Genomic DNA, 13,151 nt, shown 5'->3' on the forward strand with positions numbered 1-13,151 from the left:
ATCCAGCTGCCGAGGTGAAGGCTGGGGAGTGTCAAACGCCATCATTCTGCCTTTATTTGATTATCTTCACATCTCATTCAAAAGAACAGACTTTTTAAAAATAAAGTGCCCAGTGGAGCCAGGCCTTTGGGAAGATAAATGCATATCTGTAACATTGTCTTACCACAACACAGCAAGTGAACAGGAGCTTTCCCTGGGCTGGAGGTAATCAGCAGGACTGGCACTTCGTACAGAGAAGTAGCAAACTACAGACCACGTACCACGACACGCGGGACGTCACGCCCGCGGGAGCTTCCGTTTGGTTTTTTATACAAACCGATAGAATAAAAAAACCAGAGTGTAGTAGAATATCCAGCAACAAAAATGGTAGAAAGGATCTGTACCTGATCTTATGAAAGCAGCATTTCAGCAAGGTGCAGTGGCGGCATGCGCGGCGCCGGTGGGGAGTATTGCTTGGCAGCCCGGCTGTGCGGGGCCGGTGCTCGTGGCTCTGCGTGGCGCTGGCGAAGCGAGCAAAGCAGCGGGTCATCTACGCGGGCAGCGCTAACGGGCGGCAGCAGCCGGGATCCCCCGACCAGAGGGAGGGTGGGAGCCGGGCCTGGGGCTCCCCGACAGAGGCCAGGCAGGATTTGGCAGCTGGAGAGGCAGCAGGCTGCCTCCAGCGTGGGGGCTGTCGGCGTGTCCGGGGCGAGCGAGGCTGGGGCTCGGCGGATCGTGGCCGCGCTCCGGGGGCCGGTCGGTGGCGGCCGTGGGGAGGAGGTGCCGTCGGTCCGGTCCGGTCCGGTCCGTCTGAAGGCGGGTGTTGGCAGTTCAGGTGTGCTCGGCTTGTTGGTCCCGCAACGCTCGCTCATTCCCGGGCGGCTCCCGGGGCTGCGGGGCTGTGAGCCCGTCCCGGCCCCGCTAGTCCCCTCTCGGCTCCTCCAGGATCTGGGGCAGGTTCTGTTCCTTGCGTGCCGACGGTGGTTTGGTAGCACTGCCGTAATCCTGGATGGCCTTGGGCTCGTTGGTGTGGTAAGAGCCCTTGTAGCGGTGGTGGTAGAAGTAGAGCAACACCAGCAGCCCTGAGAGCAGCAGGAGCAGGAAGATCACGACTGCGGGGAAGAGAGAGCAGTGAGGGATTGGGGAGGGGCCGCAGGGCCGTGCCAGGGTGGAATACCAGAGGCTTCACTTACAGCCAATGATGATCCCAATCCAGCCGTCGTCGTGCACGTGGGGGAACTCTGCAGAGACAGAGCAGGCAGCTGAGACCAGGCTGCAGCAAGGTCTCACGGCGGAGCTTCCCTTCTGCAGCTGGAGCTTGACAAGGGCTCCATCCCCACCAGGGTCCCACCACAGCACCCACCTGTGGCCATGTACCAGGGGTCCATCTCAGGAGGGATAAGGAGGGTGCTGAGGGGGAGCATTGAGGCACAGCTCGACTCCACCAGTTCCCCCCGGATGCTGTAGGGCCGCAGGGGGCTGGTGGGGTGGAAGATGGCTTTGAGGGGCACGAGGGTGTTGAATTTCACCCCTGAGAGGCAGCCTGAGAAGCCAGGTGTGTTGTAGCGCTGGATCTCGGGGTCAATCACGCCAGTCTCTGTGGAGCCACAGAAGGAGATTACTCATCCTTCTCAGAGGGCAAGGGCCATTCTGTGCAGAGGAGACCCCGGAGACCCCAGCATGGGCAGGACCCAGCTCACCCATCACACGACCCAGGTACAGGTTTTTGGGTGAGTCCAGCTTGCTGTCCACAAACAGGGAAAACTGCTGCTCCATGACGGGGAGATAGTCCACCTGGGAGGCAGATGCACAGCATCAGTGCCCACAGAGCCCCCCCACCCATGTCCCCTCCCACCCCGACCTGAAGCCCCCAGGCCCCACCAGGAGGGTGCCCCATCCCAAACCTGAGTGTACAGTGTGCGGTGCAGGCGGGTGATGTTGACACGGTGGGGCCGCCCATCAGTCACTGGCTTGTTGGTGAGAGTGAAGACGTAGGGGCTGGTGCCCAGCTGGTAGCGCAGCTGTAGGCTCCCTGTGGGCAGCACAGGGCTGTCAGCAGGGCTGGACCTCTCGGTGGGCACCTCCAGCCCACCTATAGGGTTGGAAAGTGGCATCCACAGAGAGGAGCATCCTGTGCAGCCCCAGCACCAGGCTGGGGTCCTCATGCAGGCTGTGGATGAGCCCAAGGGCAGGGGGCCCTGCCCTCACCATCATCCTTGATGAGCACGGCCATGTAGTCCTTGACGAAGGTGCTGACGTAAAGCAGCACGGCAGGTGCTGAGGTGGTGCTGAAGCTGAAGCTGACTTCCTCGCTGGTGAGGTTGTAGCCAGGCAGGGGCTGCCAGGGACTGCTCACAATGCTGGCGAACTCGCGGGCGGCGTACAGCGACATGGGCAGGATGTTGTACCGCACCCAGGTGCCCTCCTCGAAGTACCCACCGATGTCTGTAGGAGAGCTGACGGGTGAGGGGAGCGCCGGCCCCTGGGCCCCTCCCACCCCGCGGAGCACAGCGCTCACCGTGGTTGCAGAAGGGCCCGGTGAAGGCGGAGACGCTGCAGTTGCAGGTGTAGTGGCTGTAGCGCTCCACGCAGAGCCCGCTGTTCTGGCAGGGCACCGGCGGGTCCTGGCAGTAGCCGGTGCAGTTGACCCTCACACCCTCTGTCTCGTTGGCCTTGCCCTCCAGGTTGAGGGTCACCCCGTTCATCCGCAGGGCCCGCAGGCACCCCAGGAATGGGCGCATCTTGTGCTCTGCTGCGCCTGCAGCGGGGCCAAGAATGAGTGCCCTGTGGCACTTGGGGACCTGGGGGTGCAGGGGCGTGGCCAGGGGCTCTCACCGACATAGAGGGGCCTGTCAAATTCCAGGCGGACGAAGCTCTGTGGGGGGAATGGCCGCACCACCCAGGGCAGCTTGTCCACCCGCAGCCGCGCCAGCTTGACGTTGAGCTCAGCTTTCACCTGGTGCCACTCGTCATCGTTCCAGGGTACCACCGACCGCACCGTCAAGTTCTCGTCCCCATTCCCAATGTCAAATATAAATGCCACGTCCCTAGTGGCTGCAAGGACATGATGCTGAGAAGAGGCCCCAGCCCTTTTTCCCCCAACAGCCCTGCACCCTCTGCCCCCCCCGTACTGTTGAGCTCAATGCGGATGTAGTTCCGGTAGCCTGGGTTCTCCAGGAAGACTCCAGACTGGGCAGTGGTCTTGAAGTAGAAGGAGATGTCAAGGCTGTGGTTGGCCTGGAAGGTGGGGAAGATAAGGGCTGCGCCCCTGTTGAAGGAGACGGTGTTCCAGGTGTTACCTGCAGGGCATGGGAGAGGCAGTGAGGGATGGGCAGGGTCCCTCCATGTGGGACACCACAGGCAGGTGTAGGCACTCTGCAGGCAGGGGATGTTCTGTAGGGCCGGTCACTTACGGTCTCCATAGCACCGTAGGGGCCCCAGCAAGAACTGGGCTTCAGAGCCAGTGCGGTTCGTGTCTCCAACTACAACCTGGGTGACGGGCAGGTGGTCCACAAAGGTCAGCAGACCCTTGTCTGTCCTCCTGAAAATGTGAGTACATCAGAGGGTCCATGAGGTGTTTCTGTCCCTTCACCATCCCACAACCCTGCTACCCCCATCTGAGTGCCCCAGAGTCTGTGCCCCCCATGACTGCAGTCCCCACCCCACAGCTCCTGTTCCACAGGCAGCACCACTCACCAAATTGCGTGGTCGGCATCACAGTTGCAGAAGTACTGGGGGTCAGCACAGTTCTTGTCCAGCCCGCAGGCACAGCGCTGGATGCCGGGTCGCGAGCCCCCCCAGTAGTAGTGCCGCTCATCGTTCCGACCCATCCAGAAGCTGAAGGGCAGCCCGGCTGCAGGCACACAGGAGGGTCAGGACACGGTCCTATGCAGCCATGCAGCACCACCCCCCTTCTGGCACTCACAGGGCGTGTTGAGCAGGCGGGAGTTGTAGCAGTGGAGCTCAATGCGCTGCTCGCAGTACTCAGAGGCATTGGCCAGGGCGGAGACCTCGGCCCAGGAGGCGTTCCAGTACTCCACGGCCCCCAGGTAGGGCCGGTCCACACTGGAGCCCGTCACCCGCGTTCCGTAGTGGCGGTTGTGCCGGATGATGGTCCACGCTCGGTCCTCTGCAGTGAAAAAGGAGCTTTAGGACTTGACCCCTAGGATACCCCTGCTCCCTCTATCCTGTTCCAGCTCCAATACACAGGCAAGGACTGGTTCCCAGGGGCACCAGACAGAGGTCCCCTCTGCCCTCCTGCTATCCCCACCTCGGATGTCACAGTACACCGTGAAGGGCTTGAGCGGCCCACTGCCATCTGGGTCTATGGTGTAGTTGCCTGAGGTCTTCCCGCTGACCCGGTAAGCATCACATGTTTCCTTGTAAAGGGCTGGAAGAGAAGAATGGGGTGGAGGTCAGTGCAAGGGAGGCACCAGGCAGGAGTAAGGGCTGCAGATGCCCCTACTGTCCCTGACCCACGAGGCTCCAGGCTCACATTTGTGGCAGGTCTCCCCCTTGTACCCCGTCAGGTCACAGATGCACATGAAGTCATCCCAGGATTGGATACAGCGGCTGTCATGCTCACACAGGTTGGGGGTGCACCTGAGGGCACAGAGGGTTCCTGTCCCAGCACCAGCACAGTCACTCAATGCCCCCCACTGCCAGGCAGCACCCTTGTCCTGGTCAATACCTGTCTGTGATCCCACAGACGTTGAAGAACACATTGTAGTACTGTGCCTGCCTTAGGTGCGCCATCACCTCCACATCCACGGGCTGCATGTCTACATTCAGCATCTGCATACAGCCGTGGAAAGCTGTCTGGTTTGACCGGCAGCCAGTGACTGAGGCCGGCTTGGGGCAGCCTGCAAGACAGATCGGGGTGAGCAGCCCTCCAGCACCCATTGCCCCAGACCCCGCCCTGCTGCCCACCTCCGAAGAAGTACTGTTTGCCAGTGCGTAGCAGGAAGGGGTGCGCCACCCGGAACTCGGCACCATCCTCATTGTCAATGGTCACCACGGCTGAGCCCTCCCGTGCCACCAGGTGCACCGAGTGCCAGAAACCATCATTGAGGCGATGCCCTGTGCAGAGGGGAAGATGTGTGGGGATGCTCCACTGCCAGACTGAACCCCCAGCCCCATGCTGGCTCTCCAGCTCACCTGCAGCAAACTCCAGCTTCTTCTTGCCAGGCTGGCTGATGGACACATTGACCTGCCCCTCACTCAGCACCATCTCGAGGGAGCCCATGTTGTCAGAAAAGCCAGTGTAGAGCAGGAGGCCAACAGTGTCCCAGGAGCGGAAGCGGAAGCTGACAGCCAGGCGGTTTCTCCGTGGGATCCCTTCCACCTGCACGTAGTTGTTGATGCCAGCGAAGGTGATGGGGGTCATCAGCTGGTCCTGGCAGTAGTGGCCCACCTTGCCCTGGGAGTGACCAAGGGAGGGGTGAGGAAGAGGATGTTCCCATAGAGGGGAGGCCCTCCCATCCCCACAGTCCTGGCCTCAATCATGCCCAATTGATCCCAATGCCTGGCAGAGCCAGGCAGGCGCCCCAGGCCAGGGACAACCTTGCACGGTCAATCCGGCGCCGCTTGGCTGAGCACGGCCGCTGCCCTGTGTCACCCCGCAGCGGGCAGGGAGCCTTGCCCCAAGGAAGGGGTCACCTCACAGTGAGGCTAAGGACACCCAGGAAAGGGGTCCCCCCACAGCAGAGAGAGGATTCCCAGAAAAGGGGCCACCCCCCAGGCTGGACCTCGAAGCGAATGTTGGGCCGCCGGTGCCGGGCCAGCTCGGCGATGTTGACCCCGTTGAACATGATGTTCTCCACACAGCCCCGGAAGTTCTGTCGGTAGGTGAGGTGCTGCTTCTCGTGGTCAATCACCCCCCCAAAGAATACCTGCGAGGCAGAGGGAGGGTGTCAGCCCTTCTCTGGAGGACACCACAGCTCAGCATCCTGCAGCCCCCTGCCCAGAGCCCCCACCTCAGTTTCAAGGTCAAGCTGGTTGAAGGTGCCATGGCAGCGGAAGCGCTTGACCTCCCCATCCAGGGTCAGGTTGACGTAGTGGCCGAGGCGCTCAATGTGCAATGAGTGCCAGTGCTGGTCATCCAGGAGGCTGCCCATCGCCACCGTTGTGTGGCCCTCGCTGGCATGCAGTGGGCTGCTGCCTGGGGAGGACCAGCATCAGCAGGTGGCTCCCTGCCCCCATGGCCCCGGCCCCTGGCCCCAGCTCACCTAAGCTGATGTGCAGGAGGAGCTGGGCCTGTTTGAGCTCCACTGTGATGTAGTCACCCTGTGAGCCCTCGCCATGCATCAGCACCCCATCCTGCTCCAGTGTCTTGAAGTTGAAGGAGATGTCATCCTCAAAGGTACTGACCAGCTTGGCTCGAAAACGGTAGGAGATGGCATCATCCCCATCAAAATAGAGCACGTGGGACCCTGGGGAGAGCAGAGCAGCCCCACCCCTGTCACTGCCTGCAGCAGCAGGTGCCCTGGCACAAGGAATACTCCCTTCTGCTATGGTCTCTGCCATGGCTCCAGACTGTTTAGACACAACCCCATCTGAGAGAATTTTCTAGGTGTGCCAGAGCCAGGATCCCACCATGTAGAGCTGCTGCAGCCCCTGGCCAGGTACTCACGGTAGGGGCAGCCATAGAGACCCAGGCGCAGCCCAATCTTCCCACGTGGGTTCCAGGCCACCGGAATGATGCGAATGTATCGTGCAAGGATGGGGTAATGCAGGTCATGCCGCACCACCCCGCTCTCATTCACGTTCCCAAAGAATGTCTGGGGATGAAGGGTCACTGTCAACACCTTGCTCCAGGTCAGGGGTCTCTAGTCCCCTCAGAGAGCCCCCTCCCACCCGAGCTCCCCCCTACCCAGTTGCTGCCCTGCTGGAAGAAGGGTTTCCAGCTCGTAGGGTGATCGCCATAGAGCACAATGTAGCGTGTAAGCCAGTCATAGGTGTTGAAGGTTCCCTGCGTGGCCACTGCATTGATCCGGTGCTTTTGCATCAGGTCGATCTGGAGCCAGGGCTGCTTGTCGCGGGGGTCGGGGGACCAGCCGCTGGTGCCTGCGGGGGGAGCAGCTCAGCAGCTCGGCTCCCGACTGAGCGGCGCCTGCTCGCTCGGCCCCACCACAGCACCCGACTGGACCCCTCAGCCCCGCGAGAGGCAAAACCCGGCCAGGGACACCCCCTGCCCACCTCCCCTGCCCGCCTGAATCCCGGTTCAGCGGGGGGACTCACTGTGCAGACGGGCGAAGCTGGCCGAGTAGAAAATGTTGTATCTGGAGGAGGCACCGATGGAGTAGGAGTAAAGGGGAGCAACGAGCTCATCATAGCAGGGTCCTGAGGAGAGAACGGAGTTGGGGGCGGCCTCGGAGCACTGAGCTGGGCAGTGTCCCCGTGGGAAGTCCCCAGCCCTGCGGACCCTGAGGGCTCGGGACCCCGCAGCTCCCGTGGGCCGGCGGAGCGGCGAGCCCGCTTTGCTCTCCCCTCCCACTGCAGCGGAGCTGACACACCTCTGCGGGCCCCGGCGCCGGCTCCAGCCGCCTCCGCACTGACGTGGGCGACGGGACCCCCGCTCTGCCCCGCCCCGGCGGGGAACGATCCCGCCTGGGATTCCGGGGGATCCCGTGCAAACCTCGCGGCACCGGCAAAAGACCCTCCGAAAGGGCCGGGGTCCGGAACCTCTTTCAAGGTCCCCTACCAGGTCGGACGGAGCCCGGGGAGCCCAGAAGCAACCCCAGATCTCACTGTAGGACCGTGCTGCATCAACTCCCCGTCCACCGCCCTCCGACTCTACCGTGCCCCGTACCACCGTGCCGTGTACCACCGGCCCCCTCCCGCCTCGCTACCCCGGGGAAGAGGCTCCGGGCTCCGGTTCAGGGGGCCAAGGGGAGCTGCCCGGTGCGACCAGGGCCTCGCCGGTTCCCGTTCCCGGTAGCGGGTCGGGCCCGGTGCAGCCCCGCGGCGGGGCCAGCCCGGCGGGTGGCGGCGCTGGCCGAGGTGCTGGCGGAGCCCGGCCGGTCCCGTGGGGCTGCCCCGCTCTCCTGGGCATTCCGGGGCATCCCGGTTCCTCGGGGCATCCCGGTTGTCCCGGGTCCCCAGAGGCTGCGGCCGGGCGCGGGGCAGCCGCCGGCGGGGGGGCTGCGGAGGGGCCGCCCCGGGCGGGGCGCGGTCGGGGGGAGAGCGCGGACGCCCGTGTCCGGCGGTGACCTTGGGAACGATGCGAACAGGGGCAGCGGAGGATATCGCGGGATGCTGGGAGATGCCCGGGGAAGAAGAGGGGATGCCCGAGAGAACGGAGGATGCGGGGACTGCTCGGGGATGCGGGGACGGGGCGGCGGGCGCGGTCCCGCAGTGCGGAGCGGCAGCTCCCGGGACTGCGGCCCCACTTACGTGCGAGGCAGCCGGGACCGGGGCGCAGGAAGCCGGCGCAGGCGGCGAGGAGGAGCCCGAGGAGGCGGCGGGCGCCCATGCTGCGCTCCCCGAGCGCCCTCGGCGCCGCCGCTCCCGGTGCTGCAGCCGCTCGGCGGAGCGGGGCCGGCGGCTCCGCCCAGGGGGCGGGGGGGAAGCCGGGCCGGGCCGGGCCGGGCGAGGCGCAGAGCCCCGGCCGCCCCCGCCGCACCCACCGCCGCGCCCCGGGGAGATGCTCCGCCCGAGAGCGAGATTTCCCCGCTCCTGGGCAGGGCGAGCTGCCGGCCGCCCCGGGCTGCACCGGGACACGGCTCTTGTGGGTGGGGGTGCGGGCACAGTGAGGCTGTGCCGGAGCTCCACGGGCACCTCCGGCCGGTTCCTAGGCGGCAGCTGGTCCCCGCCGCTCCCCGAGCCTCCCGTCCCTGACGTCCCTGAGCCCCGTTCAGGGAGGAGGGTCGGAGCGGTGCCCGCAGCCCCCCCGCAGCAGATGTGGTGTAGCGGCGATTTGTAATCAAGCCGTGGATTAAGGCCTGCAGGTCTCGGGGTCGCAGCTCTCTCCAGTGGTGCAGAAGAAGGGATTTAGTTTGGATCTGCTCTCAACCACCCCCAGACGCCCACAGAGGGGCTGGGGGCGGGGGTGGTTGGTGCCTGCGTGTCCTACATACACCTACAGCCCTGCGGTGCTCCGTGTCCCCTGGCCCCTTGGGACCCACCCTCCCGTCCCTGAGAGCCTGACAGTGCCTGCAGCTCCATCCCCAGGAGAGGCACAGCCCACCTGGCCTTATCCTGACATCCCGGGGGCTGCCTGCTCTGGCCACAACCACACGTCCTGACCCTGTGCTGGCTCAGATCTTTGACAGCCCCAACAGGGACATGTAGAATCCCTGCTCTGCACCCATACCTGGCTGTGGGGCCAACACTGGCCCCAGGACCCTCCACCTTACCCCAAGACACAGGGTGCAGGAAGGCACCCCCAGAGCCAACACAGGGCAGAGATCTGCAGTTTGCATCCCTGCACTGCAGAAAGAGCAGGAGAGGGCAAAGAGACCCTCCAGCAAAGAGCCCTCTGGAGGCTGGAGGCACCTGTCCTAGCTGCTCTTCATCCATGGTGCAACAGCTCCACAGCCCCACAGAGAGCACTCAGGATCCTGTGCTGGTCTGGAGGCAGCAGGAGGGCTGAGGGCAGACTGGAGATAAGCCACGGCAAAAACAGCTGTAGCTGGGAGAAAGGGGGATTGAGGGATTATGGCCAGGAGCCCATAAAGCTAGGGATCAATTTTCTCCCCCCCTGGGGAGAGGAAAGTGGGGCCTCTGCCCCACAAGAACTAATCTGCTTTTTAATGAGGAGCAGGGAATTTTGTTGTCAACAACCAGCAGCCACCTCAGCTTCTGGAACCACCATGTTTGCCATCAGGAAAAGATGATCCTAGACCAGACAGGGCCCTGCCGATCCTGCTGGAGAAGCATCCTGCCTGTGCCAGCCCACAACAGTCCCCACTCCATACACTGGTCCCATTCCCTCTGGTCCTGCAGGAGCCAACAATAGCCCTGGCGTGGGCTGGGGTTTCCTGCATGTGCTGGATGCCCTTGGCCAGACCCTGCTCCCCTGGCTGGGTGCTCCTGAGTTTGGCTGGCACACCCGCATGACAGAGACAGAGCAGAGCTGCTATTTCTATCCCCAGCATGCAGATGTAAAAGATGCACCAAGTAAAGGATTCAGGACAGGCTCCAAAGTGTGGTCACACCTGCCTTCATCCCCAGGGCTGCGCCTGTGCTCTGCACCATTCTCAGTATCAGGAGCTGCACGTGGTCAAACCACAGGTTACAGAGTGCTGAGACACCAACAGCTTCAGACTCACCAGCCAGGGGAAAGGCTCTGCTGTGCAATGACGGAGCAGGTGAGGGGGCTGCAGGGTGAGAGGTTTGCTGGGAGCCAGGCAGGACCCCCCCCCATCACTGGATTTTCTTAGTTTTTTTTAAGGCAGTTTTCTTGTGAGCGCTGTGGGTTTAGACTGGAGAGGCAAAACCCTGGGGAATTCCAGCACCGAGATTCAGGTGTTCCAGGCCCTTGGGGCCTGAGCAAGAAAGGGGCTAGAGGAGCTGCTGGAAAGTCAACCTGTCCTGGCACTGGTTTTTTATCCCACCTGTGGCCCCAGAGCAGTTGAGGGGCTTAAGCCCAGCTGCCTGGGTTCACTGACAGGGGCCAGAATGAAATTGCTGTTGTGAGGCTACTGTGAGTCAGAGAGTGTCAGATCCTGATCTCCAGGTCAGTGGGGTCCCAGCTGACCAGTACCAGGCTGCAGCACTGTCCTGCTGCCCCAGAGCAGGGCTGAGCAGCTGGGAGGTGGGAGCACTGCGCTCAGCTGCCTGCAACCTGTGTGAGGCAGGAGCTCCCTATCTGGGAGCAGGACCAGGCAGTGCATGGCTGGGGTCCCCAGGGTGGTTGTGTGGGGGCTTTGGGCACTTGGGGATGCTGGTGTGGATGCCCAAGACTGAAGTGCCCAGGGCAGCTGGGGCCATAGGCTGGGTGCTGAGCCCCAGAGCAGCTCCCGTGGCAGGTTCAGAACGAGTTCGTGATGCTGTGCTAGGGACGCCGTGGCTGGGGTTATGTCCCTTCACCAGCTCTGCATTGCAGACGGCTGCTCGGGAAATGTGTCGTCTCTCTTGCAATGACTGAGTGCGGTGAACCTCCCCCTGCTGAGAGGTGGGTGTGAGACAAAAACGAACTCCTCGCGGGACCTGGGGCTGCGGCACACCCGGGCTCCCGGTGGTGAGGCTGGGTGGAGATGGGCTGCCCTGGGTGTGGTTCTGCACCTCGTGGCCGGGCTACCACTGCTGAGCCCTCCTCACTCAGCCTTCTTCTGCACAGGTGACTCCCAGCCCTGTCTCAACAGAGTTGATGGCCTCCACTGACTATTACCCCTGGGAGTATGGTTACTCTGGCGAGGCCGGCATGCTGCCTGAGCTCTGTGAGAAGCAGGAAATACAGAGCTTCGCCCGCACCTTCCAGCCTGCCGTGTACCTGCTGCTCTCACTGCTGGGCACAGTGGGGAATGGGCTGGTGCTGCTCACACATATCCTCTACCGCCGGGCACACAGCGTCACCGATGTCTGCCTCCTGCACCTCGCTCTGTCTGACCTCCTGCTGCTCCTGACGCTGCCCTTCGCCATCACCGACACGCTGCAGGGCTGGTCCCCGGGCACAGCAGTCTGCAAGGCGCTGCAGGGTCTCTACGCCCTTAATTTCTACAGCGGCTTCCTCTTCCTCACCTGCATCAGCGTGGATCGCTATGTGGCCATTGTGCGGGTGCCCACTGCCTGCCGCCTGCGCCCACGAGCTCGCCGCTATGGCTGGCTGACGGCGGGGCTGGCCTGGCTGCTGGCCACGCTGCTCGCCATGCCCCAGTTCATCTACAGCCAGGCAGAGCAGCACCAGGGTATCCGCCTCTGTCGTGTCGTCTTCCCCCGTGTGGTCTCACGGGAAGCCCGGGGGGCCACCAACCTGGTGCAGGTGGTGCTCGGCTTCGCGCTGCCCTTCCTGGTGATGGCAAGCTGCTACGCAGCTGTGGCACGAACACTGCTGGCGACCCGCGGTGCGCAGCCCCACCGGGCGCTGCGAGTGCTGCTGGCCCTCGTGCTGGTTTTTGTGGCCCTGCAGCTGCCCCACAGCCTGATGGTGCTGCTGGACGCGGCCGAGCTGCTGGCCAGCTGGGAGATGAGCTGCCCCCAGAGCCGCAGCAAGGACCTGGCGCTGCTGGTCACCGGCGGGCTGGCGTACCTGCGCTGCTGCCTCAACCCCCTGCTCTACGCCTTCCTTGGCCAGCGCTTCCGCCGGGAGCTGTGGCTGCTCGCCAGCGACGCCGGCTGTGTTGGGTCCCCCGACCCGCGCTGCTCCGGCTGCTCCAGGCCCCGCCGGCGGACATCGCTCTCCAGCGGCTTGGACGTGGTGTAGGAGCGCAGCGCCCGCGGCCGGGGCAGGGACCGGCGCCGCGGGGTTCGGTCCCTCCGAGACTCCCCGGGGACAGCGCCGTCCGTGCACGGACCTGCACCAGACAGCCCGCACGGCGCCTGCACACGCCTGGGCGGAGGGAAGAGCAGCCCTGCAGCGCCTGCATACCCTGCGAATGCCTTCAGTGCCCGGCCACCCGCCGGGCTGCGGTCCCCGCAATGTCACGCGTGTTTCAGGGGAACCCGCAATGTCACGCGCGTCGAGGGCCATGCAATGTATCATGTCCTGTGCGGGTCCTGGCGGTGCCGTGAGCCGGGTGGGTGGGTGCAGCAGGCAGGCAGCTGGTTCCCACTCTCACAAATAAACCCCGAACGCGTCCCGGTGGGCGAGCGCAGTCTCCGTGCGAGGCAACGGTGTCCCGGGGGGGAGTTTTGCGGGGCTGGGGGCGGCTCCTTGGCCACCGGCACTGGCGGGCGATGCCTGCAGGAGGCAGCAGATGCTCGCGCTTCCTGGCCGCCCTCTGCTCGTCCCCGCCGCTGGAGGGACAGGGAGCCCCCGGACAGGGGACAGCAGAGACCTCCCGGAAAAACCCTTGGGTGCTGCACCCCAGGGCGGGGGCAGAGGGACGTTTGTCTCCCCTCCTTAGTCCCCCCACGAACTCCTCCGCACATCCCGGCCCAGAGGCTCTCCGGCACCAGGGTGCTGCGCTGGAGCTGGCCTGGCCCGGACACGTGGCAACCAACATATGACCACGGGCTAGGACATGGCGAACGACACATGTCGCACGGGCTGGCACATGGTGCCCTGGGCC

At 64.0% G+C, this 13,151-nt stretch overlaps 2 protein-coding genes across 2 annotated transcripts; one reads left to right on the top strand and one right to left on the bottom strand.

Moving 5' to 3' along the window:
* Positions 1 to 26: 26 nt before the first annotated feature.
* CNTNAP1 (contactin associated protein 1) lies at positions 27 to 8,522 on the bottom strand. The gene is made up of 24 exons (XM_056511794.1): positions 8,374 to 8,522; positions 7,219 to 7,320; positions 6,851 to 7,044; positions 6,611 to 6,758; positions 6,207 to 6,410; positions 5,955 to 6,139; positions 5,727 to 5,870; positions 5,137 to 5,398; positions 4,909 to 5,058; positions 4,670 to 4,841; positions 4,475 to 4,581; positions 4,250 to 4,369; positions 3,905 to 4,108; positions 3,676 to 3,832; positions 3,393 to 3,520; positions 3,111 to 3,278; positions 2,815 to 3,033; positions 2,498 to 2,737; positions 2,188 to 2,424; positions 1,884 to 2,011; positions 1,680 to 1,773; positions 1,343 to 1,576; positions 1,173 to 1,220; positions 27 to 1,091 (listed from the first exon to the last, which is right to left on the bottom strand). Exons 1-24 carry the CDS (start codon positions 8,450 to 8,452, stop codon positions 901 to 903), a joined length of 3,915 nt encoding a protein of 1,304 aa, XP_056367769.1. The 5' UTR covers positions 8,453 to 8,522; the 3' UTR covers positions 27 to 900.
* CCR10 (C-C motif chemokine receptor 10) lies at positions 8,451 to 12,724 on the top strand. The gene is made up of 2 exons (XM_056511775.1): positions 8,451 to 8,711; positions 11,261 to 12,724. Exons 1-2 carry the CDS (start codon positions 8,451 to 8,453, stop codon positions 12,341 to 12,343), a joined length of 1,344 nt encoding a protein of 447 aa, XP_056367750.1. The 3' UTR covers positions 12,344 to 12,724.
* The last annotated feature ends 427 nt before the right edge of the window (positions 12,725 to 13,151 follow it).

The sequence above is a fragment of the Oenanthe melanoleuca genome, chromosome 27 (assembly GCF_029582105.1).
Source record: "Oenanthe melanoleuca isolate GR-GAL-2019-014 chromosome 27, OMel1.0, whole genome shotgun sequence".
Taxonomy (NCBI): Eukaryota; Metazoa; Chordata; class Aves; order Passeriformes; family Muscicapidae; genus Oenanthe; species Oenanthe melanoleuca.

Bases quoted from the DNA above. Each gene is read 5' to 3' on its own strand.
- CCR10 (XM_056511775.1), top strand. From the start codon at position 8,451: ATGCTGCGCTCCCCGAGCGCCCTCGGCGCCGCCGCTCCCGGTGCTGCA. The intron at 8,712-11,260 runs GTGGGGGTGCGG...TCTTCTGCACAG, and splicing joins CCGGGACACGGCTCTTGTGG to GTGACTCCCAGCCCTGTCTC.
- CNTNAP1 (XM_056511794.1), bottom strand. From the start codon at position 8,452: ATGGGCGCCCGCCGCCTCCTCGGGCTCCTCCTCGCCGCCTGCGCCGGC. The intron at 5,059-5,136 runs GTGAGCTGGAGA...CCCTCTGCACAG, and splicing joins GAAGCTGGAGTTTGCTGCAG to GGCATCGCCTCAATGATGGT. The intron at 4,370-4,474 runs GTGAGCCTGGAG...CTTCTCTTCCAG, and splicing joins GGGGGAGACCTGCCACAAAT to CCCTTTACAAGGAAACATGT.